Source organism: Pyrgilauda ruficollis, unplaced genomic scaffold (genome assembly GCF_017590135.1).
Source record: "Pyrgilauda ruficollis isolate IOZ18807 unplaced genomic scaffold, ASM1759013v1 scaffold15, whole genome shotgun sequence".
Classification (NCBI taxonomy): domain Eukaryota; kingdom Metazoa; phylum Chordata; class Aves; order Passeriformes; family Passeridae; genus Pyrgilauda; species Pyrgilauda ruficollis.
Window position 1 is genome coordinate 11,446,910 of NW_024513654.1, and position 24,553 is coordinate 11,471,462.

At 42.4% G+C, this 24,553-nt stretch overlaps 2 protein-coding genes across 2 annotated transcripts in view; one reads left to right on the forward strand and one right to left on the reverse strand.

The window, feature by feature from the left end:
- Window positions 1-5,230: 5,230 nt before the first annotated feature.
- GSTO1 (glutathione S-transferase omega 1) lies at window positions 5,231-11,403 on the reverse strand. The gene is made up of 6 exons (XM_041461520.1): window positions 11,262-11,403; window positions 11,077-11,185; window positions 9,360-9,582; window positions 8,259-8,360; window positions 6,012-6,118; window positions 5,231-5,748 (listed from the first exon to the last, which is right to left on the reverse strand). Exons 1-6 carry the CDS (start codon window positions 11,293-11,295, stop codon window positions 5,595-5,597), a joined length of 729 nt encoding a protein of 242 aa, XP_041317454.1. The 5' UTR covers window positions 11,296-11,403; the 3' UTR covers window positions 5,231-5,594.
- Window positions 11,404-14,168: 2,765 nt separating this feature from the next.
- Window positions 14,169-24,553, forward strand: part of CFAP43 (cilia and flagella associated protein 43) — a 42,766-nt gene continuing 32,381 nt past the window's right edge. The window contains exons 1-5 of the mRNA XM_041461145.1: window positions 14,169-14,206; window positions 15,905-16,158; window positions 16,997-17,093; window positions 19,849-20,016; window positions 20,941-21,091. Coding sequence (XP_041317079.1) covers window positions 14,169-14,206; window positions 15,905-16,158; window positions 16,997-17,093; window positions 19,849-20,016; window positions 20,941-21,091 — 708 coding nt within the window. The remainder of the gene's footprint in view (window positions 14,207-15,904; window positions 16,159-16,996; window positions 17,094-19,848; window positions 20,017-20,940; window positions 21,092-24,553) is intronic.

Genomic DNA, 24,553 nt, shown 5'->3' on the forward strand with positions numbered 1-24,553 from the left:
TTTCCAGTTATGTTGCATTTAAGAGTGTCATCTGAGATTCCTCAACTGCTGGAAGTAAAATCTCTGGCTGCAGAGGCAGAGAACAAAGCTTCTCAGTCATTATTCAAAGGCAGCACCTCTGCAAATAAAGGCTCTGAGTTTACAAGTAATTATAAACCTGTCTAGCTAAAACCAGAGCTCACCCAGAATGTTAGAGGGAGAAAAGAAAGGTATTAGCTTTATTGATCTGTTCTGAGGGGAAAGCACAGAAAGTGCTGAGGTGAAACATTTAAATACAGCCTGTTCAGATATTTGAGTGCCTGTAAAATGTCTGACTGTGACACTATGTTAAAAATCATGCCCAAAAATAAAAATAAAACCAGTGAAGTTCTTAAAGGTGTCTTAGGCACTCAGCAGGAAAATAAGTCTATTTTAGATGTGACACCATCTTCAAATCCACTGGAGGGCCCACAGCCTTTAACAGTCTCAACTCAGAGATTCAACCATGTAAGGAGACAAGATTAAGTTTCTGTCTGTATTGTCCTACTTGGCAGGAGAGCCATGACACTTATAATGCCATTGGAAGTCCAATTAGGCACCTTTGTGCAGACCATCCAACATTCAGAATCCAACACAGTGCAATACAGCTTGGGGCAGAGCTAGGCAGGTCTGGGATCAGTAACCACAGTGCACAGCCTGACTCATCAGTCACTTCACCTCCCCAGATGCACCAAGAAATCCATTCTCTGGCTCCCAACCTTCAGTCTTGCTTTCTAGCCCTCTGCTGGGAATCAGACAGCACAGAGGGATTTCCCAAATCCTCAGGGAGATGGTATGTAGCTTGTGAACATGTCTCATCCCTACCTGCTCACACCAGGCAGGGCAGGGCAGCCCTGGATGGTTCCTGTGCCTGTAAGCACAGATGATCCACAGCAGCCCCTCCTGCCTCCATCACCTGGGAGTTCCCCACAGAACAGAGGTGTTCTGCACTCTCAGCAGGATATTCCTGCCAGTTCAGTTCACCTTCAGGGCTATCACATCATGTCAGTGTTACAAACCTCCAGTATCCAAAACTAGAGAAAAGCAAGGCTTGCCCACATGCAGCTGTCTACCAGAGCCCCACACTGACTCCCCTGCCAGAGCCACACCTGGCAAAGATTTGGAAGTGAAAGGTTTGATCCAGAGCAGAGATAGGCCAGCAGAGAACAGCCAAGACACATAAGGTATATGGAGAGGAACTGAGGCACAAAATCTGTGGGCTTGAATGCACAGGTTAGATCAGAGCTGCCTTCCCACAAACAGCTGATTAATGACCACACCTTAATTACTACACGTAAGAGGAGACAAACTCTGCTTCCAAGCCTAAACAGGCAGAGAAAAGAGCTCTGTGATGAATGTATAGGGGAAAAAAACACCCGCACTCCAACCTGTGGATTGGCCCAAAGCACATTCTTGTTGAGAGCTCCTTTCTGAGGATGGTTTGAGTGACAGAAGGAAAGGTACAAAAGCATCCTTTGGGGTAGAAGGAATGCTGCAGAAAGCTGCAGGAAGGACAGTATTAATTCATAATGTCTCTATTAGTCCTCACTGATTCTTCAGGCAGTCTGAAGCTGACAGCTTTTTTCCTCTTTTTTTCTCAGCCCTCCTATGCTTTTGCTGTGCAGTCACATAGGTGACTCATGCAAATGGTTTGCAGCTTACAGGAAACACTGCCTGTTCCCTACCCAGCTTGTGGCTGTGTTCAGTGCCCCTATTCCTGGCTCCCTTTCCACTGGAGAGATGGCTTTTTCCATCAGCTTTGCCAAGGGTGGTGGTTCTAAGACACAAACCTGCAGCACGTGCTGCAGCTCTCACAAGCTGCTTCCTGCTCACCAGAAGATGCTGTGAGAGGCACAGAACAGGCTCCACACATCAGCCCCCTCATACCGGCTGCATTCTCACTCCTGGACTCTATTATTGCAGACTGCTAAACAGCTGCCACATTCTACCCCAAGCACAGTTGCATCTCACTGACAAGTATTGAAACTCCTGTTTTGGTAAATCAAAGTGTTGTAGAAGGGGAAAAATACTAATGATATCATGTGGCATCATTACTTCACTCACATAAATCAGCAATTGCCATCCCTGTTGGCTTTGGGCTAGCAGTAGAAAAGACTGTTTCCATCTTACAGAAAATGGGGGTGATTTAGTAAAACTGCCCCTGACCTCATGACTTTAGAGGTACTGCATTTTCATGAGCCATTCCCAAGTGAAATCCATGTCTGAGGAACGGTGGTGAAATAATCAGGCTACTAGTAAAGACAGGAGAGAGGGTAACAGCCAGTTCTCAAACCCTGCTAATGCAGGGGAACATTAGAGATGCCATGACAGTGGAAAACTGGGGAGAGCAGTCCTAGGACATGTAACACTGTGCCAACACCTCATGCCCAACACGTGCACTCACAGCCAGGCCTGTCTGGTGAGCAGGACAGACAGCTGCTAAATGAAGCATGCAAGAATGTGACATTAAGCGAAACAGCAAAAAGTTGAGATTTCTGTTTCTCTTCCTTTCTGATTGACTAGAAAAAGCAACAAATCCACAGGCATCTGCGTCAAGTTGACACAAGAGTTCCACTTGTCTGTAGTACATTATTTTTGAAACTTTTCAAACCAGTATATCCAGTTACTACCACTTTCAGAGCAAGAAACACTGGCCCTTTTAATACCTCCCTAGACAGAAACGTTGCAACAATTTCCCAAGCAAGGGCCTTCTGTTAGAGCTGCAGTCCCACTCGCCCAGGTTCCCACTCAACTTACCCAAAACTCAGCAAAACTTCCCAGATCTGCAAACCTGGGATCCCCATTCCTTCCTCCTGTCTTGGCTCCCCTCTACCTTTCCCTTAGCTTCAATATAAGGGATCCTAAAATTATAATGAACAAACACTGGAACACATCTTGTATGGGAGTACCAAACACCTCAAGGATGTCAGTAAAGATACAGGGACATGCTACAAATGCAGGACAGAACAAGGCCCTCTGCCTTGCTAATCTGAAGTATCTATTATCCATCATGCTACTTAACTCACTATTTTTATAAGACAGACTCTGCCCTTGTTTGCTTGACACTGAATTTATCTTTTTTAACCTGTGCTAGTAGCAGTTATATTTGGTGGCACAATAAAAAAAAAACAAAAACAAGCACCCTTTTTTTTCAAAAGCAAGAGCTGGTGGCACAATAAAAAAAAAAAAACAAAAACAAGCACCCTCTTTTTTCAAAAGCAAGAGTGCTAGCAAATTTCAAGCAAAAAACATGGAGCAGAAGACAAGTAAAGACCTACTTACTGCACTACCAGATCCACAGGTTTTAAGGAGAGCTCTGACCAAAGGGGAGAGCTATTCATCTGCTTGATCCTTTCCTTACAGACTTCCATCTTTCTCTTCTGTTGACCAATGCTTAAAATGCAAATGTCTCCTTTACACCCATCCACCCTGAAAGGAGAGAGCCAGTCCCTTCCACATAACTTGTCTTTTCCTTTCCAGACTGGGCCAGTATTGCATATTCATTACCACATTAAAAACACTTTGCCTGAGGCCTGCATTTCTTGCTGTGCTGTAATGAGTTCAAGACCCGAGCTGTCTGCTTGGGGATTTAGAACACAGATATTTAATAGGTAAATTATTTTTTTTTTTTTTTTTTTTGCTGAAGTAGCACATTTATAATGGTACACTACAGCCACTAAATAAAGATGGGGAGAGTATTTCTTTCTGTTCAGATAACACCATCTCTGGGTTACTGTGGTCTGGCTGGAGCCAGTTTTTGGATGCTGATCTCTGCTCTTAACCTATTACTAGATTTCCCTAATGTCACATCTCCCACTACAGTCAAATAACACATTGGAGCAAATTGTAACACATTTCTAGCACTATCCTAACAGCTTTTAACAAGCCCTACACAAAGCAGAGCTGCTAATAAAACCAAAATGCTCTGCAGTTAATTCCTGGAAGTTTGCCATTGAGATCCCACCAACACTACTTCAGAGACATTGGCTTTATAAAGCTCAAACCCTGCTTTCATCTAATGAAAGGGCCCAGATCCACATCCTGACAACACTTGACAGCTCTTGGCTCCCTCTGGGTCCTCTGACAATCTATGAAACATGTGTTGCACCACTTCCCAACTGGAAACTCTTTTAAAAGCTACAGTATTCTAGAAGGAACAGCAGCGTAATTATTATTTTTCTAAGTAGTGACAGATGTGTTTAAAAGCCACAAAGATAAACAGGAGGTGAAAAGCTGCACAGTTTGAATTAAAGCTAGTAAGAGCATAAACAAGCCCCTCCAAGAGCCACAGACCAAGTTCCAGCTCATTCTTTTATCCACAATCAAATCTCTTTCCTACTTGAAGTTACACAAGCATGCACCACCTCAGAGTTACCATGCCAGGGCAGGACATGTTACAGGAAAAAGTTCAGTTTACTTTTCCTCCAGAAAAGCTCCAAGACTCCCAGTGTCTCAATTACCATGAAATCCATGAAACCACCACATTCTGCTATGCTACCTCATACCTCACTGCAATGGAAGACAGATAGGAACAGTCTTGGAACTCTCACAACAACCACCTCATCCCCATGGGAACCACAGCCCTGCCCTTGGATACTCTGCTTTGCCTTATTTCTGTGTGCTTATCCCCTGGAATTATGGCTAGTTTGGGTTGCTAGTGCTCTGACAGACATACAGAACTGAGCAAAATCAGAATGAGTCATAGATGTGAACAGGAAAAAAAAAAGGGAAAAAACAGGAGAGGAAGAAGTTTTTCATGTGACTACTTGTGCTTGAAATAATCTTGTCCCCACACTGCTATACTAACATACAAGCCTCAAAGATGTTCAACTAAAAAGCTCTGATCCTGCCACTTACCTGATGAAACAGAACACATTCTTTCCTTCACCAGCAGCAAGACATCACCAACATAATGTTCTGACTAAACTCCTTTAGTTTCTGCTCTCTAATTTTACCTACACCTTGACAAGCAGAGCAATGCTTCAAATTCTGAGAACAGAAAATAAATGTCCTTCTGCTCAGGATATTGTTTTTGTTGGCTTTACCCACTTCTCCAGCCTTTAGGTTAGAACCTAGAATAAACACACCAGTACTTCAGAAGGGCAGAGGATTATAACCATACACTCCCCTAGCATATCTAACAAAAACTAGAAGCCCTTACTAGAACCAGTCCAGTGACTAAGAGCTGCCCAGAAACAGGGAGGAAAAACTGTTTGAAGACATTGCTTGTTTTTTATTCATTTTCAAGACACAAGTATTACAATTTTTAAATCAGGTAACAGCATCAGTTCAGGGACTGCCCACTGCAATGCCTAGAGAGAGCCCAGAGATTACAGACCATCACCTCTTGAGTGGAGACATTTTCCTTTATGTAATATTCATGACCAACAATGACTTTCCATCTCCTTGAAGCCAGCACATCCTTCCCCCAACAGGAAGGACTGGAGTTCACAGAAGGTTTCTCAGCCTTTTCAGCAGATATATTCCCCATTATGAATGCAACCCACCAAATTACACTGACATCCCACACCGAAAAACAGCACTAACACTTCAGCCAGCACCTTCCTACTAGCACCTCAGAGCCCATAATCACATGCCTCAGGGCTGTTCTTCAGATACAGCTGGAGGTAGTTTTTGTATGTCTGTGGGTCAGTTATTGTAGCCTTGACAGCAGGGTCCTCCTTCATGGCCTCCATCCAGCGTTGGAGCTTTGGGGTGTGATTCAAAGAGCTACAGGAAAAAGGAAGAGACTGAGTAACGCAAATGGAAAATTTGGAGGGCATCAAGGAAACAAAACAGCTTGAAAAATTCCATTTTACTACTTTCTCTGTCCCAGTACAATGTCCAGTTTAGAGCAGGATGCTCCCCCAAACTGCAAGAGAATACAAGCTTCCTTCAGCAGCCCTCAAGTGTGGCCCATTGCTGCAGGGTACACCAGGAATACTGATACTGAGGCACTTCAGAACACACCAGAAGCCAGGCAAAGTACTCACTCCTTCAGCTGGAATGGTTCCAGACGTTCAAACCATGGCCAGATCATGTAGTCAACCATTGAGACTGAGTCCCCACCATAAAACATCGTGTTGCGTTTGGACAGAACCTGGGAAGGGTGAGAGGTGTCAGCTGCCCCCCAAAGGAAAAGTGCAGCAGAACACTACACAAAAACCCCACTGCATAGTGGAAGTAGTGGCATACTAGAGGGATCAGTGAGCAAATGAAGGAGATGCAGTACATTTCTCTTGTGCACGCATTATTAGCAGAGTCAGTATAGTTAAGATTAATACTACAGCTGCTATTGCACAAACTCAGCCCAGCTCTTCTCCAGAGGTTCAAAATCTGTCATGAAATATGAACCATTAACAAGCTGCAGCATGTGCACAAACAAAGAGGAGATTAGCTCAGAATGTTTCTGATTTCTTGCTTGTCATAAAGCATAAATGGCACAGACTAATCAAACACAGCAGCAAACATGCATTTCTTGAGCAATATATCCAGCTAAATTAATCATCCTGCTAAATTAGAGCACCATTTTAGCAGGAACTCTTTTCTCATGGCAGTTGAGGCCAAGTGGTATCAGGGAAGCATTTCTAACATTACATCTCAAACTGCATTTGATTCCAGGTGCAAAGGCAACAGGAAGCAAGTGTAACTTACACCAGAAAGATATCCTCCTCACAGCTCAACACAGAAAGCAGGGCCAACAGAGCATGCAGCAAGCTCTCCTGTTACATTTATGACTCTGATGCATTTTTAAGTGCCATGGTCATCCAAGTTTAATATGCTTTAAGGACCCTCCAGAGCTTGTTCTCTTCTTTCATTAGATTAGTGGCTCCAGATTAATTAGTGACTATTTTCGGGCACTTTGCTGTTTTAAAGGTGGAACTCAAAAGACCTTACAAAACTTGGTATTTTTGAACACACACCCCCTATAACTCACATGGCATTTACTGCCTGTCCACAACCCCTATGATCTAGTAGAAATCTTGAAGCAGCCCTTCAGGAAGCATGGAGTTTTTGAGCTCCCAGGTGTCAGACAGAACACAACCAGCAGCTGCACAGGGGCAGCGACGGGAACACAGCCCCCTCTGTCGGGCAGCAGAAATGGAAATACAGAAGTGTTCCAAAGTACTTCCCCTCTGGAATTTTTCTTACAATAGACTGAGGGAAGTTTGCATGGCTCTGTTTCAGCCTCTCATTCACAGCTGACCATCAGCTGCTGCTGTAAAATCATTCAGGGTATAGTAAAATAGACATCGAAGGAACAGCAAGTCATTTCACAGTATTAATCAAGTAGGAAGAAGGTTAATCCTTCCTTAATGTTTAATACATCTGTATTTTAGGGAAGTGAAACACAACTTCCCCCAAGAACTTGTCATCTGCACTACTCCAGCCTCAGTCTGACCAGATGGACAAGACTACCCTGGAAACAACTGTGTTTTGGCAGCCCAAGGTGATGGGAAAGCAGAATGCACCGGACTGCTAGGAGAACTAGGAAAGTACTAAAAGGTTATTGGCAGCTTTGCACCAGAACAGAAATACTCTGGAGGAACTCTTCTTCATTGACCCACCCAGGCATTGGCTGTGGCTGCTAAAGACAGAAGGAATGGGTTCATGACAGAGACAAGTCCAACAGCTGTATAGACTAGCCAAGAACCATTACTGACACGGACTGTCAAGTGGCTAACACAGCATCAAAGCCACCTGACAATTCTAGAGCTCCACTGAAGTTGCATTACATCCCCACTAGCAGAACATGGTCCAGGGCTGGATTTCTACAAAGCACACATTACATTCTGCTTCCACACATTCCCAAAGGTAACCTCTAGAATGCAAAAGTTTTTATGTCATCACCAAGGTATCTGCTCTGGTCAGTTTCAGCACAGATGCTTTTCAGCAGCCCAGACTCTTCAGCCCTTGCTCTTAGTACATGCTGCAAGGTCTCCTTCACTTAGAGCAGAACAAAGATATCCAAGACAACAGCAGTCTGCTAGAATTCAAAAATCTCTAGAAGTCTACACAGTCTTCATCATTAGATAAAGTTCAGTTTAGCTAGTTTTGGTCCTTGAAATCTATTCCAATGGTGCCGTTGCGCATCCTGAGCTGAGGCTAATAATTTGAGACATTGTTTCGTTGTAACTACCAACTAAATAGGAGATCTACCTCCAAATGCCACAGCATGACAGGAAAAAAGGGAACATATAAAGGCTGGCGATCTCCTCATTATCATGAAATACTCTCACCTCTTCAAGTTTGCCAAACTTTTCAGCAATCTCTGCTTTCAGTGAAGCGGTGTCCTGTCCATCTTTGACTGCCAAAACATGCTTGAAAAGCAAGGATGTTATCTATACAAAGGAAAGTACAAAGTTTTTAATGCATCTATTACAAGAATACAAGTTAGTCACTCAAACTTAAAATGTTAACTTAGATGCTAAGATATTAAATGCAAATTAAATCTTAAGAGATTTGATGTTAAAGAGCTACATAAAGTCCATTGATAAAAATCTTCTATACTTCATAAAAGGCAAGGAAAAGCCTAGAGGAAGAATTAATACAAACAGTAATGAACTTTAGTCTTGTAATAAGAAGAGAATAGTGAGAAGTGTTTCCTATCTGCACATTTTCTTTCTTGCAACACACTCCCTCTTTCCATTCAGTCTATTTACAAAAGCCTATTGTAAATACACTCTCCCTTTTATTCCCCTTCTTTGTCCACATCTATTTGCATCTTCTGTTTCTTTCATATCCATGTGACTTCTTTCACACTTCTTTCATTTCCTAGACTCCTCAACTCACACGCTTTGTATGTCTGAACGTACAGAGAGGTTAATCCCAGTCAACCAGCTCCAACCCCAAACAAGAGCCAAAAACAGCCTCCCTACACAAGTCTCATGTTTACAGTCACGTGCCATCTCCTGTCCATGGTTTTAGGCTCTCTCAGTCAGGCACTTCCCACATCCTGCATTCACACAGTACTTCCTACAGAAAGGATCAGAATAAAATACAGCTATTGTCACTTTCCAGGTCTCAAATATTTGGCTGGTTTGGTCTGCTAACCTTTGCTCTACTGTAGGATGCTCAAAAACCTACATCTGTCACACAAACTTTCACTTCCTTGGATGCCTTCCTGCATCCATCACTGCACATAATTCTGGGAGCAATTCAGAGACACAGCGGATTGTATGTGCTCACAGCAAAAGGCCCCAAACATCCCCTCTGCTTATTGAAATGCTCATCCCAGACACAAAACCTGCCTTCAAGGATGAAAGCAACATCAGCAACAGAGCTGCAGTTTTTAGTGCAATGGTGAAGTCAGAAACAGTCCCACTCTGATCACACAGTACCTTTGAGAAGTCTTCCAAGAGCATCTTCTGACAAGCTCGCTCATAGGGGTCTGAAGGCATCAGCTTCCTCCCTGGAAATGCTTCATCCAAGTACTCACAGGTGATTGGGGACTCCCAGATCAGCTGGCCCTTGCTGGTCTCCAGAACAGGAACCAGCCCAGAGGGGTTCTTCTCAAAGTACCAGTCAGGTTTGTTCTTCAGATTGATGTTGATTACTTCATGGCTAAAAGAGCAAAAGAAACAAGACCCAGACAGGCTCAGTTCTGCTCCAGTCCATACCACGGTGAAATGCAGTCACCTCAACAGTTAGTACTTGAGAGGCTCAACCCCCAAGCCCCTGTACTCCCCTGTTTTCTTTGAAGCTGTTTGCAGGACTAATCCAACCTAATGTGTTGGTAGTACAGAAGTACTACCAACTTTGCTGGAGAAAGCATACACTGACTTGCAATGAGTTGTTTGCACACTGCACGTGTGTCTTTTATTAGTTTAACAAGCACCCAGCTACCAGGCTAAAAACAAAGATTAGAATTCAGCACACTTATCACACATGTGAGTTCAGGGACAGTCTAAGAAAGAAGCAGCTGACTGCAAATGAGCTACACCTCAATTAAGAAATGCACCTGAACCTTAACCTGCCCTTACACCAAAGAGCAAATCAGGAGAGCATCCTTCCTACTTATCTTCCCAACCTATGGCCTCATAAGGAACAAGTGCTTAGGGTAAAGGCAAATAGATATTGATTGAAATGAATACATGGGAAATATGTCTATATTTTAAAAAACCCAGAAGTTATATGCTGAGTTATACGTGTGACCCCAGAAAATTCCAGTTAAGTCCAAAGGTCTGCTAAACACAGCTGAACCTTCAAAACAATTAAGATGTTACCAGAAAACAACTATCACATCTAAGTAGCCATAAAACCTCTCCAAAATCACTATGCTACAACAAATCTTCCAGCTCCAACATCAGTCCAAAGACACTAAATAAAAACAGATTTAAACTGACCCAAAAGTTTTATTGCATCTACTCCTCCAAAACAAAAACACACATGTAAAAAACAAAATTAACTAACTCAACTCTCACCTTACTTTCAAGGGACCTGTTAGCATTCCCTATTCCAGCATGAACTCCCAGCCCTGTGCTGGTTAACAAACCACTAGCAGGCCTTGAACTTGGCAGAACCACAAAAAGATGGAAAAAATGGTTAATTTTAATTTTTACCTGAGGAGACATTAGACCCCTTTCAAGAATGCTGAAATGGCTATCTTGAAACAAACACAAGCACTGAATTTTATTAACTTACTACAGCACAAGAACAAGACAATGTTATAGGAACACAGCACATTTCCTCTTTTAAAAACGTCATTCACTCACTAATGGGAGTGGTTTTGTTGGGCAGTGCCACAACAGAAACACTGAATACCCGTAGCTTCCAGAATTTTCACAGCCATTCACATCAAAAACAAACAGCGAATGTTATGTCTCTGCTCACATTTACACAGGGTAAAACTTATAAAAGAAAATCAGCTTGGGGTTTTTACTTTGGGCCTTTATGCAGCTGCTTTCATACACACCCTACTCATTCAAGCTTCAGAGCAAAATCACGCACAGAAGCCTCTCCCCAGCCAGTTCGTTCAGGGATGTTTAGCGTAGGAAACAGAGGAAGCCAGGCCCGCCGCCCGCTCCGTGCGGGCCCGGGGCTGCGGGCGGAGCTCACCTGATGCCCTTGGCGCGGAGAACCAGGCGCGTCCGCTGCGCGTAGGGGCAGAAGCGCATGCTGTAGAGCCGGATCAGCCCCGCGGGCACCGGGCCCGGCGCCGCGCTGCCTGCGGGGAGAGCAGAGCGGCTGTGAGCGCCGGCACTGCCCCAGCCCGTGAGCTGTGCCGGCCCCGCGGCGCTTACCCTTGCCCAGGCTGCGGGAGTGATCGCCCGACATCCCGACAGGACGCGATGGGCTCCGATCCGGGACGGCTCCGATCTGGGAGGGCCCCTCGGCAGCGCCCGGCCCAGGGCCGCCAGCACCGCCCGCCGGGGGGACGGGAGTGCGGCCCCGCCTCTCTCCCTGCCTCCCTTCCCTCCCTCCCGCCTCCCTCTCGTCCCGGGACAGCGCTGCTGCCCCTCAGAGCTGCCCGATGGTCTCTCCCTGAGCTGGCCGCCCGCCCCACCCGGCTGGGACAGGCACTGTTCAGCTGCTCTCGATGCTCTCCCTCCTCGTTTACAAATAACTGCACAACCACCTCCGGTATTCCCGTGGAGATAGGACACCCACGGCCGAACTGCCCCTCACGGGCCAGGTGTGTCTATGCTCAGTGCCTCCAGCAGCTGCTGGGGTACCAGGTTCCCCTCAGTGCCTCCTCCTGCATCACCCACCAAAACTCCATCCAACCCCACCTTGAGGGTAACATGAAGGGTTTATCTCTCCTGCAGCTGTTCTGCTTCATGATAAAAACCCCGAGAGGAGATAATAACCCAGCAAACAACAGAGCATAGCAAAAGTTAAATATAACTTAATTACTACAGTGCAATTATGAGGGATTCATGCTTGCTTGTGCAAACATCTTTGTGGGAACATCAGTGTGTGCATAGAGCAGAAGAAAGAACCAAAGCACAGATTGAAGTCTTCTCCATCCCTTTGCTCCCTCTTCACTTGAGATTAGGGCACCAGGGCCTTCTTGTACCAGCTTTCCTTGAAGTATAATAATGGAAATGGACGTGCTTTCCTCTTAATGATTTTCATATATTCACACAGTGTCCAAGTTGATTTCTGACCACAGAGGTAAAGTGATTCCTTTCCTGTGGCTCCACACACCAGTCTTCAGGTTGGCACTGGACATTAATAGGAAACAGCACATCTGTAAGGACCAGTAGGCTGGAACAGCTGTGCCAAAGGGAGGGAAAATCCTGGCCTTCCTGGCAATGTCAAACCCCCAAGGGTAACAGAGCATTCTCTCCCCATGCTTGCACAGGGGACAAGTCCTACCTGTTTTGGTTTGGTTTTGTCACTGGAGTTGGGCCTCAGGCACCAGATAACACAGACCACTATTTTCTGTGGTGGTCTCACCTGCAGATAAACACCAAGGTGGTCACTAGTAACATAACCATGACCTTGACACCATTATCCATTGCAATGGAAGAACATGATTTTTGTTGAGTCACTGCTTCTTGATTATGTGCATATTAAGCAGCTCAGCACAGAAAGGGAGTGGTAATTTGTTGCACAAGTCTGCCATGCCCTAGGCAAACACAACCTGTACATATGGCGCTCTTTGCCAACAAAAAAATTTCTCCTACCATTAAAAAAAAAAAAAAAACAACAACAAAAAAAAAAACAACCCAATTGTGTTAGAGGACATAGTCCTTGTTCCTCTAAGTACCTATCCTTAGTAAAGATTCAGCAAAATTTTGCATGATAAAAATAGAGCAGATTAGTTTGAAACTTGTCATAGCAATTATGAAACACACAGGCAGTTTGCTGACTCACAGCCTGGAGACAGGCATGTAGGAACTCAAACCAGCATCACAAGACCCACATGCTACAATAGGCCCTCTGAAGTACCAAAGAAAATAAATCCACTTCCTCATTGTCTCCTGGCGTTGCCTGGCATGCAGAGTGCCTGTGGAGACAGGAGGTAAGGAATGGGCTTGTCCTACTGCCACTCTCCATGCATTGCCTTCTAGCACTGTGAGTGCACACCAGAATTGCAAAACTGCACACTTCCACTGTACAGGGAAGTTACAGCAAGCTAACACAAACAACACACGATAAATAACAATCCTCCCCTAGGAAAGAAAATCTATTCTTTAAATACTTGGAGGTTCTTACTGTGTCACCAAGCTAAAAGCTTCAAGTACAGAGGGAAAGGCTGCAGGTGTACTTTCTCTTTTTTTCTGGGGAAAACTTCTCCTCAGCTCACTCTGAAGCTTCAGGAGCTTTATTGTACACAATCCAAGAAGAACTTTTTTACCTTGTAGAATTACAGGATCATCAGGGTTGGAAGAGACATTCAAGATCATCAAGTCCAACTGTCACCCCTAAACCACATCACCCAGCACCAGATCCAGACCACTACCTGAATGCCTTTAGGGATGGTGACTCCAGAAAGACATAAAACACAATGAGAAAATAGGTACAGCTACAGAAAATATGTCCTGCAAAGAGACAGGCAGATGGCACTGGACCAGGTGCAGGGACACGCAGGGTGACCAAGAGATGGAACCCACAGTCCCTCCCCCAAGACTGATGCACTCCTACACTTAATTCAGCACCTGCTTCTTAAATTCAACAGCAATGACCGCCCAGGTGAAAGGGCACAGGTATCAGCAGCTCAGGGGCAGAACTACCCCACCTTATCAACAATAGGAGCTCGTGCAACGCCCCTCACGCTTCTCACTGCTCAGGAGAGAGGTCATGTCCGCGGGCTCTTAAATACCCGCCCGTGCTCATTGATTGGCTGGCACATGGGCGCGGGCCAATCAGCTGCGTGCTCCGAGCCCGGCCAATGGCGGGCGCCGTTGCTGTTGCCAGGGCGCGGGGGTCCCGCGGCGGCGGGCATGGCGGCGGGGCCGGGCTCGCAGGGACCCGGTTCGCAGGGACCCGGCACGGAGGGGCCCGCCCTGGAAGTGAGGTGGGGGCGGCCGGCATCGTCCCCACACGCTCCTGAGCCCGGGAGGGGTGCGCGGTGTCCTGCGCTGTGCTTAGCCCGCGGCGGCTCTGGGAATTGGGCGGTCAGACGGGGAGAGGAAGGGAGGCTGCGCTGTGGGGGTCTGGCAGGACAGCGCGGGGGGAAGGAGAAAGAACCGTGGGCACGGATGGCAGGACACGGAACGGGGCGATCCGAGGGACCACAGTGGGTCGTCTGGTCCCAGCTCCCTGCTCAGGCAGGGTCATCCCAGAGCACTGTGCGTGGGATTACATCCAGACGGTTCTGGGAGAGCTCCAGTGACGGAGACTCCGCAGCCTGTCTGAAAAAAAACCCTGTTCCAGTGCGTGGTCGCTCGCACAGTAGTTATCTCTCTCTCTGTCTGTCTATCCATCTATCTATCTATCTCTGTAATATATAACGGCCTGAACCTTTGTCCCCTTAGGGCTTTACTGGATGTATAAGAATAATAAATTGCGCTGTCACCCACATTAATTTATCCCTGGATACAAGTTTTTTCTAGATTTCGTTTGACCTCCGCAAACAGAAGTTAGGAATACTTCATTTCCAGTGATTCAGAGCTAATGTTGCTGAAAAGCACAGAGCTAGTTCTGTAAGCGTGTTCAGACAGGTCTCATGTGCCATGCCACCCCATACAACTGTTCTTGTATGAAGGAAGGCCGAGAAAAACATTGTCAGCTGAAATGTCTCCTCTGTTGCCATGGCTTCCAGTTCATCTCCACAAGCACATTGTCCGTGCTCCCTCTCCTCTCTGGCTCCGCTTGACTCCTGTGTAGCAGAGGAAGCCAAGAGCAGAAACTCCTCCGAATAGAGATAATAGGAAGTTATTGCTGGTCATAAATTTATCTCAAGACCACTAATTTTAAAACATTCCTAAGTATGAGAGTGCTGAGGCTTTAGTACCATCTTCTCTGAATAGTACAAAGGATCAGCAACTGAGCTGATTTTATGACTGACTTATGTTTGTGAAAGGAGCATAAAAATATTTCTGGTCATTGCAGAGAGCAAAGGTCTCTCCCAGTCAAATTCTCTGATTTGGAACAAGAGCAGAGATGGGATGTTTCTGAATAAAAATTCAAAGAGAGGATGCTAACAGCAGTGTTGTTCACAGAGGGTGTCTCTGACACTGCAGGAACTTTCCTGCTGTGGTACCTGCAGGCTAAACTGACATCCTCACTTGGTGGTAAATGCAAATCCCTTTGGTAAGACGATCCTGATGTTTGTCCACTCTTTTTGAAAAACAAAAACATCTGCAAGCAGTTACAAATTTGTTGACATGTTGTAAGCTCATAAACAGAGTCCTCTTTGGTAATTTATTTCAGTCCTTGTGTAACACATCCTGTTTACATTCCAGAGTTTTACCATGTTAAAGTACTGGTGTCTTTAAAGCAGAACAGTCCTCCTGGTTTGCTTCATATAAACAGAAGCTGTACCTTTATATCTTTTATATTTTATGTGCATGAGATGAACTATGAAAGTGCAAAAAGGTTAAGCAAACACAGTTGGGTCCCAAGTACAGATCATACCCATGCAATTCTTGCAAATAAAGTTATACCCTCTGCTGAGATATATGAGTAGGAAACCAGAGCCTGTGAACTTGGCTGACTTTATTTTTAGTGAAAACTGAAAGAAAGAAAAGCATCTCTTCATATTCTTATGCCAGTCCTTTGTGCATGTTGTGACTGTATGTTTTTGGAAACAGTGAACTAGTGACTCATAATACCAGATCTTAGTTGTTATGGTTTTGCAACACTGGGATGAGGATGAGTCTGACAAATCCCAATCATCAGTTCGGTTTAACTTAGGCTACAGCATTCCCTTTTGCAGAGTATTTTGAGACAGGTGTCTGATTCATGTTTTAACATTCAGTTACTCTGTTTGCAGTTGGGTTCAGGGGTTCTCAAACAAGAACTTGGCCTTTGTCAACAATCAAACTCTCTGCTACCCTTGTGGTAATTACATCCTCTTCCTGGACATCAAAACAAAGAAGACAAGAGCAGTGCAGTGTCAGACTGGCCAGGTGGGAGCCTTTGCAGCAAATGCCAACAGCCAAGTGGTGGCCTTTTCCGACCGGCAGCTGAATCCCCTCATACACATCTACACTTTTCCAGAACTGAGAAAACTGGCAGAATTAAAAGGTAGTGATGTAGTAACCCTCATCATCACCATTTCATTGAAAGAATACTTTAATCATCAGCTTCTGAAGTCATGGGGCTTTTTATAAGACTTGAAAACCAGGGATTGTTTGTCCCTGTCACAGGACATGTGACAGGGTACTCTCTCATTACGAGATTCGTGGAAAGCAGTGGAAGGAACTTTCCACTGCACTATTTTTATTTAGGTTTAAGCTAGGGAGGAATATGACTGTACATAATGAAGTTAATTTAAAAGGAAAAGAAAATGAGTTAAATGGAATTAGTTTTAGGAAAATGTAGTCAGAATAAGCAATAAAATCATACTGCAGTAGACTCCCAAGCAGACTGCTGAAAGCCAGATGAGAAATCCGGGATGTGAGGAATGAGGGTTCTTGCAGTTAAACTTTGGAGTCCAGGATCTAATGTATGTTTTTGCCTGCTTCATGTAATTTCTCTCCTTGGTTTAGTTGCTTACCCTATTCATGTTTCAGTTCCCTTGCCATTTAAATAAGGATCATGATACTTGCTTTTTCATGTATTTAAATAAAATTATGACTGCAAAGGATTTTATGGGACTTGGGGAAAAATACTTTACAATTTCAAGGTATTATTGGAAAGGAAATTGAAAAAATTCATAGGGAGCATTTTTATGATTAAATCAAAAGAATAATATGCAGTGAAGCAGTGAATATTAATCTTTGCAGAGAAGCAAAGAAATCAAGGGCCTGAAGAATATTTAAAGAGTTAAAATGGATATAAAGGAAGTGAGAAGAGTATCTGTGGTATTATAAAATAAAGTCTGGGACAATCAAAGACCGTGTTCTTTATTTTTACATTTCAGGTGATGCTCAGCTGGACTATACCTTACTTGCATTTAGTTTTAAAGGCCCATATCTGGCCAGTTACTCTTCAATCCCAGAGTTTGTTCTTTCAGTATGGTAAGAGTAAAAAACCCAAAATTCTCTTATACCATTTGCATTTAATTAATATTTTTGTGTGACTGCTGTGTTTTAGCATAGATTAAGCTAACAAATATGGAACACATACTGGTTGCCTTCATCTCTTGGTTTTTTTCCTGACTGATTATTGTCTGCAAACTTTCTGTACCAAAAATGCTGTTTCTTTTCTAGTGTTACTAGACACTAGTCAAAATGACTGTTAGTGGTAGCAAAGTTCTTTTACCTTCTTCCAAATTTTGTTTTTTGGAGTGCTTCCAGAGCCTTCAGCATCAGTTAATTATCTGTTCACTGTTGGAGGTTGAGCACCATGCTGGTTGTGGAAGAAAGTTGCCTGCTGAAAAGAGGAAAAGGGTTCTAAAGCCGATTGGCACTGGTTTGTCCTCCTGGACTGTTCAGTGGTCCTCTTAATTACTTTTGCTTGATCCTAGTTCTGGCTTACAATTTTGCTCAGTGATTACACTAACTTGGATCATTGGGTTAGATCATAATTTGCTGTTCATTGATGTGAAGTATTATATAATGCAGTGCAGATACAGAAAGGTAAAATATTTAATATTTTAACTGTACTATAAAATACAAACCTGCTCTTGCCTTCATTGCCAGCAAGCTGCCATTGACTGTGGAGTCTGAGCACTTCAAAATAAATGTGGAGGGTGGAGTAGGAGAGAGGCAAGTGAGGACATGTAAGGAATAGTCAGTATAGTCTCAGTTTCCTGATGATCTTTTCTTGTACAATTATGAGTGAAGATGAAGAAACTTCTGGAATTTCAGAATTTCAGTAATGAGAGTAGATACTATTACAGATGCCCCTTCTTTATCTCTTCTGAAGAAGAATAACGTTTGCTGTGAACTCTGCTCATACACAGTAGTTCAAGAAGGATGTCTGTGCATATCACACTGGAAACCAGCGAAGGCTCACTGGCCTGACAGCTGACACCCTTGTCACCTACAGCAGAAGTAACACACGTGGTCCAGTGTGTTCACTGTGTGCTCTTAAACAAAAATGCACCATCCTTAAAGACTTCTCTAGCTTATTCTTACAACCAGAAATACCTAGAAATGTTTAAATGCTTTAAAGTAGTAGTAATTTCCAAGGCCAAACAATTTTAACCAGTTTGAATTAGCATGTTAAAACTATCAGCAGGTAATTGTCATAAAAACCACCCTAAGTCACAAAGAATTTAGTAACAAAATACAATGACATTAGAATGTTAAGCTTAGAATGTGTATTAATTTGAACAGAGGTATGTGAATTTACTGTGAAATCAGGACCTTCATTTTTGTGATTGGATTATATTGTGCATTCATTGAAGATATATGTGTGTATAAAGGTCAGAAATCACAGTGTAGAGCATTAGATGTCATGACTATATGACAATTGCACAGCCCCAGTACTTTAAGCAGCTAGTTTGGAATCAGAGGTGTAAGGAGATGTTTTGAAAGATGTCAGTCTCAAAATATAAAGAGCTTGTGGATAACTAAAAGCTGCCTTTCATCTGAGATATTTTATCCCTAATATTTATTCTTTTCTGTTCAAAGGAGAAACTTAATGTCAGATTCCTTTTCTGATACATGTGTCACCATAGTTTCAGATCTTAGTAAATTATCTACCATAAAACCCTCTTGGCACTATCTGGTAGGTATGAGACAAGAACATGCTGACAGATCTTTAGAAAGCAAGATAAGCTGATATCTGTAAAAGTCAGAATTGTAGTTTATAGCTTCCTGTAATTTTAATGAGGGCAACTGCATATATGTGAATATTTCCCATTTTTTTGCATATGCTATAAATGTTAACCATTGTTTGCTTCGTGATCATTTCTAAGAGTGAATTTTTTTACAGCCAGACTAAGGGATTATACTGAATCTATTTACAGCAGTGTATGCATTTTAAATTTCTCCTTTCAGCAATAATTACAAATACTAAAGCTATAAATGTTATTTAGATTAACAGTCCAATAAATTAAGAAACAATTTTAACAATTTTCTTCAAATTATGTTGATCAGTTATTCAATAGCACCTAAAAATGCAAATGCAATCAAATATTAATCTGAATATTGAAAATATGCAAATGAAATGAGGAGAACATAAAATAGGTTGTACTGGACAAAAGAAAAGTCAGCAGAAAGCAGATTCCCAGTCTTCTGTTAGCTACACATAACAGCCCCACACAAACTCTGCCCTGGTTTGTGGCCAAGTTAGTTAATGCAGCCATTGCTTGTATGTCTGCACTTACAACACAATTACTGTATTATCTAGGTAATTAATCCATAGATAATCATAGGCTGAATGTGGTTTGTTTCCTCATTATCACACCTTCCAGCTGCAAGCATTACAGTCATTATGTTACAGATTAGAAGAGCAAGGCTGGGGTGCTGAAGAATTAATTGTTTGGGCCCATTTTAGTACTCGCTGATAGAGATAATGAAAAAAAAATCCATTTCTCATGACCTTTGGTCTTTTCACAAAAGGGAGTGCCTGATAATGTTTCTAAAATGTCAGTTATTCAATCATTTTCTAGCAGCAATAATTGCATGTATGGCTAATTAACCACATCCTTTTCTTTCTGAAGAGGACCTTACTGTTTTGACAGCAGAAATTTTTTGTCAGTGACAAAGTATTTGTTTTCCAAACTGGATCTTGAATATCAGCCTTAATCACATCCAGACCTTTGGCTTCAATGTTTTTTACCTGTTTAATGGATTTGATTTTCTTTTATTCTCCTTAATGAAGGAACTGGCAAGAAAATATCCTCCTGTGCAGTGAGTCTCAGCCAGGGCTAACGGGAACCTCTCTGAGTTTTAACCCCATGAATTGGCAGCAGCTGTGTTTTGTTGCTGAGAGCTCTGTTACCATCTGGTGCATTGAAAGGAGCAAGGACGAGCATCTTCTTACACGACAGTGAGTGGAACACCCCTCAGGCTGAGAGCAACATCTATATTTTAATAATAAAGACTAGCAGCACACATCTATTTGCAAAGGATTTAGTCCCACTTAGTTCACCTAGGTATTGCAGTCAGTAATTACTAAATCACAACCACTATAAATCTGTCTAGTCAATCAAGCAAATTAAATTTATGATTTCATTTCTTAGTACTCATATGACCAGATTATGCACACCATGAAGCTAATACTAATCAGCTGCTTTGGCAGTGTTGATCAAAAGCTGTGTGACTGAATATAGTGCCTGGACTGCTTTTCTGTACATGGCTATGTTGAGAAATTGCTTTTGTAGCTATGAAACCATCAAATTTGGATCAATTTGTTCCTAGTAAGCACAGAGAAACAATATCTTGTTCTAATCACAAATTGAACCAAAAGCTGTATCAGTTTTCTGTGTGATTTTCAGCTTTTGTGGCTAATTTACAGGTCCGGAGAGCATGACTCTGTCAGTGCAATTCACTGAGCACAGCAAAACTAGAATTTATTTATCCCAAAATGTGTTTTGGGGTTGGTGTAAAAGTAGCACGTATCACTCAAGTTGGAGTTTTTGACGTACAAAACCTGTGCTTCGAAGTGGCAGCTACTCTACCATTCCCACCTGTGTTTAATCTCATTAACTCTTAATGTAATCAACATATTGCCTCATTCACAGTTGCACTAGTAAAAGTATAAACAAGGCCTTAATTTGTGATCTGAAAAAAATACCAAAGGGTTTTTACCTTTGGCATTACAGAATGCATATGTAAACACATAGGCATACTCACCTTTCCTCCACTCGATTTGCAGAAATAAAGCCCAGTGTGAAAACAGCTTCTCTGTTTTGTATCAGTGGTTGCTATTCATATTTCTTCTCCTCAGACTGTGTCTTTTGCCTTTTCACAGCCCTGTGGAACTCCCTGATGAACAAGGGGTCATAAGTCCTCCCGAGGATTTGTTTTTCCCATTTTTTCGTAATGATGATCCATACTATGGCCCTGATTTGCCAATTTCAGCCATTGCTGGACTGGAAGGAGATGAAGCAGAAACATTTGTGGTAGTTGCTGATTTTTTTCTTTTTTACTATTGCAAGTCTTTATATTTTCTATACATATAGGTGTTAATAAATTCATAATTCTAATGCTTATTAAATAGGTACAACCCAATAAATGGATCTGTTACCTTAACAATATTTTTGAAATCCATTTTTCCAGGAGACTGAGAAGGCCCAATGCTGCTGCATAGTGCAGTACAGTGTTGAGATGTTTGACACAGCTCCTAGCATATATCTGTGCAGTGGGGGTTTGAATCTGTGTCCCAGAAGCAATATGAAGTGTGTCAGCATTTAGCTGTGCCCAAGCTAAAATGACCTGCTGAAAACTTGAAAACTTATTCCCATGCTAAACTGATGGTAACCCTCACATATCCTTACTTCCCTTTGGGATTGCTTTCTTTTTGACATTGAAAATATTTCAAACTATGAAAACATTGAATGAAGGCTTTTTTCCAGACAGAAACTCCTGCTTCTGAAATACATTCCCATACCACTGTAAGTGTTGGACCTTGCCATTTGTCTCGCTTGTATTTGATTGTTTACTTTTTATCTTCCCTTGAGGTGCCTCTTTTTAGAGGCTATAAAAGTCTCCTCATTTTGTTTGAAATTTACTTTCACATGACTACCAGCTAGAAGTGTGAAAACATTTAATTTGCAAATCTGGGATTCTCTTCTAAGATTAACACCATCAATTTCTATTTGGTGGCTTGTGGTGTATATGAGACTCCAAAACTGGCATGCATAAGATGACACTGGCATTATATATTGCATCTTCTCAATGGACAAATGGGAGTTCTGTATTAGTGTGTGAAGTAGAGTCAAAAAGTAAAACCAGGAAATTATATTTTCCTGACTTCATCATCTTTTTGTTGCTTCATGCTTTCACAATGGTAGAGGTTTTTAACTGTGTAACTAGTTTCCTATGATTTTCAGGACAATCAAAAAATTCTTAAAAAATCCTTTATTGATTCTAAATACATGTGAACTGTTTATATTTGAGATCACTTAGAACATAGAAAGTGAAGATAATATATGCTCATCTGGGGCCTTGCCATGATCTTCTGCCTTACTGCCTCTTATGTTATGTGCAGATAATGAAATCTGCAAAACCCACTTTGTTCTTTATTCTGTAAAGTAAATTACAAGAAGTATTGGAGAAAAAGCAGTTCCTGTATTAGGTCTCTGAGGCTTAATAGAATTAGTCCTTGAATAGATGCCATTCTGTGCAGTAGTAGTAGGTTATTATGCTTGAACTCGCAGAACCATGTTGGGGACTTTTCCACATGAAAAAGTTTATGCTTTAACCACGCTAGATATATGTACTAGAGATCTCTATAGGGTCTTTGCATTCCCAGCTGCCTTCAGAAAAACCTCAATTTCTTTTTAGCACCTTCAATGTGATTATGTTCTCCTTATCCATAGAAATATTTCTGGAGTAAGATTTTCTGTTCTAATAGTCTTCATTGAAGATTTAATTTTCTTAAATATTTTGATAGTTATTTATTGTCCAGTTTTCTTAGATGTGTGTATTTTGGTTGTCAATATTGGTAGGTAATGAACAAGTTATTTAGAAATGAAATGGGGTTTTTTTCAGAAATACAGGCTCTTGTTCCTTTTGTTGTTGTGGTGGTATGTTGTTTCCTATGTACTAAACTAGGAGGTCCTACACTCACAGGTTAACACTGGGAGGCAGTGAATCTGTTTCTGGCATGTCTTCACCTTGCTCCAGGATATGGTAGCTGAGTATTTTTTTTTTTTTTAGGACTTGAATTTATTATGCCTTACAGCACTGATTTTCTCCACTGCTCATGCCTCTGCACGTAAACCCCATCTCTAACCGAGCAGAAAAACTGAGCACTCTTAGATCTTCTAAGCCCTGACACTGGAGGGAAATCACATGCTTATGATTGTCCTGTCAAGTTAAGCACCTCTTTCCAACACCCCAGCACTGAAGAGCAAGCCCAGTGTGCTTGTTTGCCTCTTGGAAGCGTGTCAGTGTTCCCTGCTGCAGAACCACTACTGAGGCTGGCTACGCAGCCAAGTATAACCACAGCAGGGCAGCAGAGGGAAAGGATTGAAATATCCCACAGCTTTCCATCCTTTTCTTTCTTGCATGAGATTTTTCTAGATCAGAATTTTCTAAATGTGCTTTACTACAGAATCACACAATATGCTGGGTTGGAAGGGCCCTACAAGGACCATCGAGTCCAACTCTTGGCCCTGCACAGGACCATGCCCAGGAGTCACACCCTGTCCCTGAGGATGTTGTCCAAACTCTTCTTGAACTCTGTCAGCCTTGGTGCTGTGACCACCTCCTGGAGAACCTCTTCCAATGCCCAGCCAGCCTTTGGTGAAGAATCTTTCTCTAATGTCCAATCTAAAGCTCCCCTGATACAGGCCGTTCCCTTGGGTCCTGTCACTGTCACCACGGAGCAGAGATCGGTGTCTGTCCCAGCTCTTCCCCTCACAAGGAAGTTGTAACTGCAGTGGATGTCCCTTCTGTCTCTTCTTCTCCAGGCTGAAAAGACCAAATAACTTTAACTGCTCTTTATATGGCTCCCCCTCTAGACCCTTAACTATCTTCCTAGCCCTCCTTTGGACACTCTCTAATAGTTTATTGTCTTTCTTATATCGCAGTGACCAAAACTACTCACAGTATTCAAGGTGAGGCAGCCTCAGTGCAGAACAGAGTGGAACAATCAAGCCCACTTGAATCGATTTAATCTCTAGCACCAATTTTATTCCATTGTCTTTTTATAAAACTTTTTGTGGCAAGGATCCATCATGGATTTTTTTTTTCCCCTGATGAGGTGCTACTCAAAAGGGAGAGAAGTTCAAAGAAATACAGCATTATTATTATTATTCACCACCATACCATTGCACAGTCCAAGAAGCAACCTGGTTTGGGATTTACATAGTCTCATCCTAGGCTTAGCATATTTTTAGGTGTAAAGACAGTCATGGCAGAAGGTACAAAGGAACATTGCACAAATTGTGTTTACTCAGATAGCTTCTGTTTTGCAGGAGTTCATTTACAACCTTCCCAAAGATTTGTGCTGTTCAAGCCTTATAAAATCAGTGAAAATGCCTATATTAGATGTTTTTCTGGGTGATGTAAAGCCCTATTTGCTATAAATTTGTTACTGTCAGCCATATTTGATTTATAAAGTAAATATTAATGTACTTTATTTCCATAACATTTTCCCCCTGAGAAACTAAAAATGCTTTGCAAGCATAAATAAATAGAATATAAGCTACTTACCCAGAATCATATAACAAGGGCTTGGTATATTTTTCTAATGAAATCTAGGTACTTATGGATCTCTGTCCTACGTTTTCATCACAAGTCCATCCATATTTTCTCTTTTTATAGAACCTTTAGTGAGACAGCAGGTGTTTTACAGAATCATATGTAGAACCTTCTTTTTTCTCATCCATCATATTGCTTAGTGATCCTCACCACTT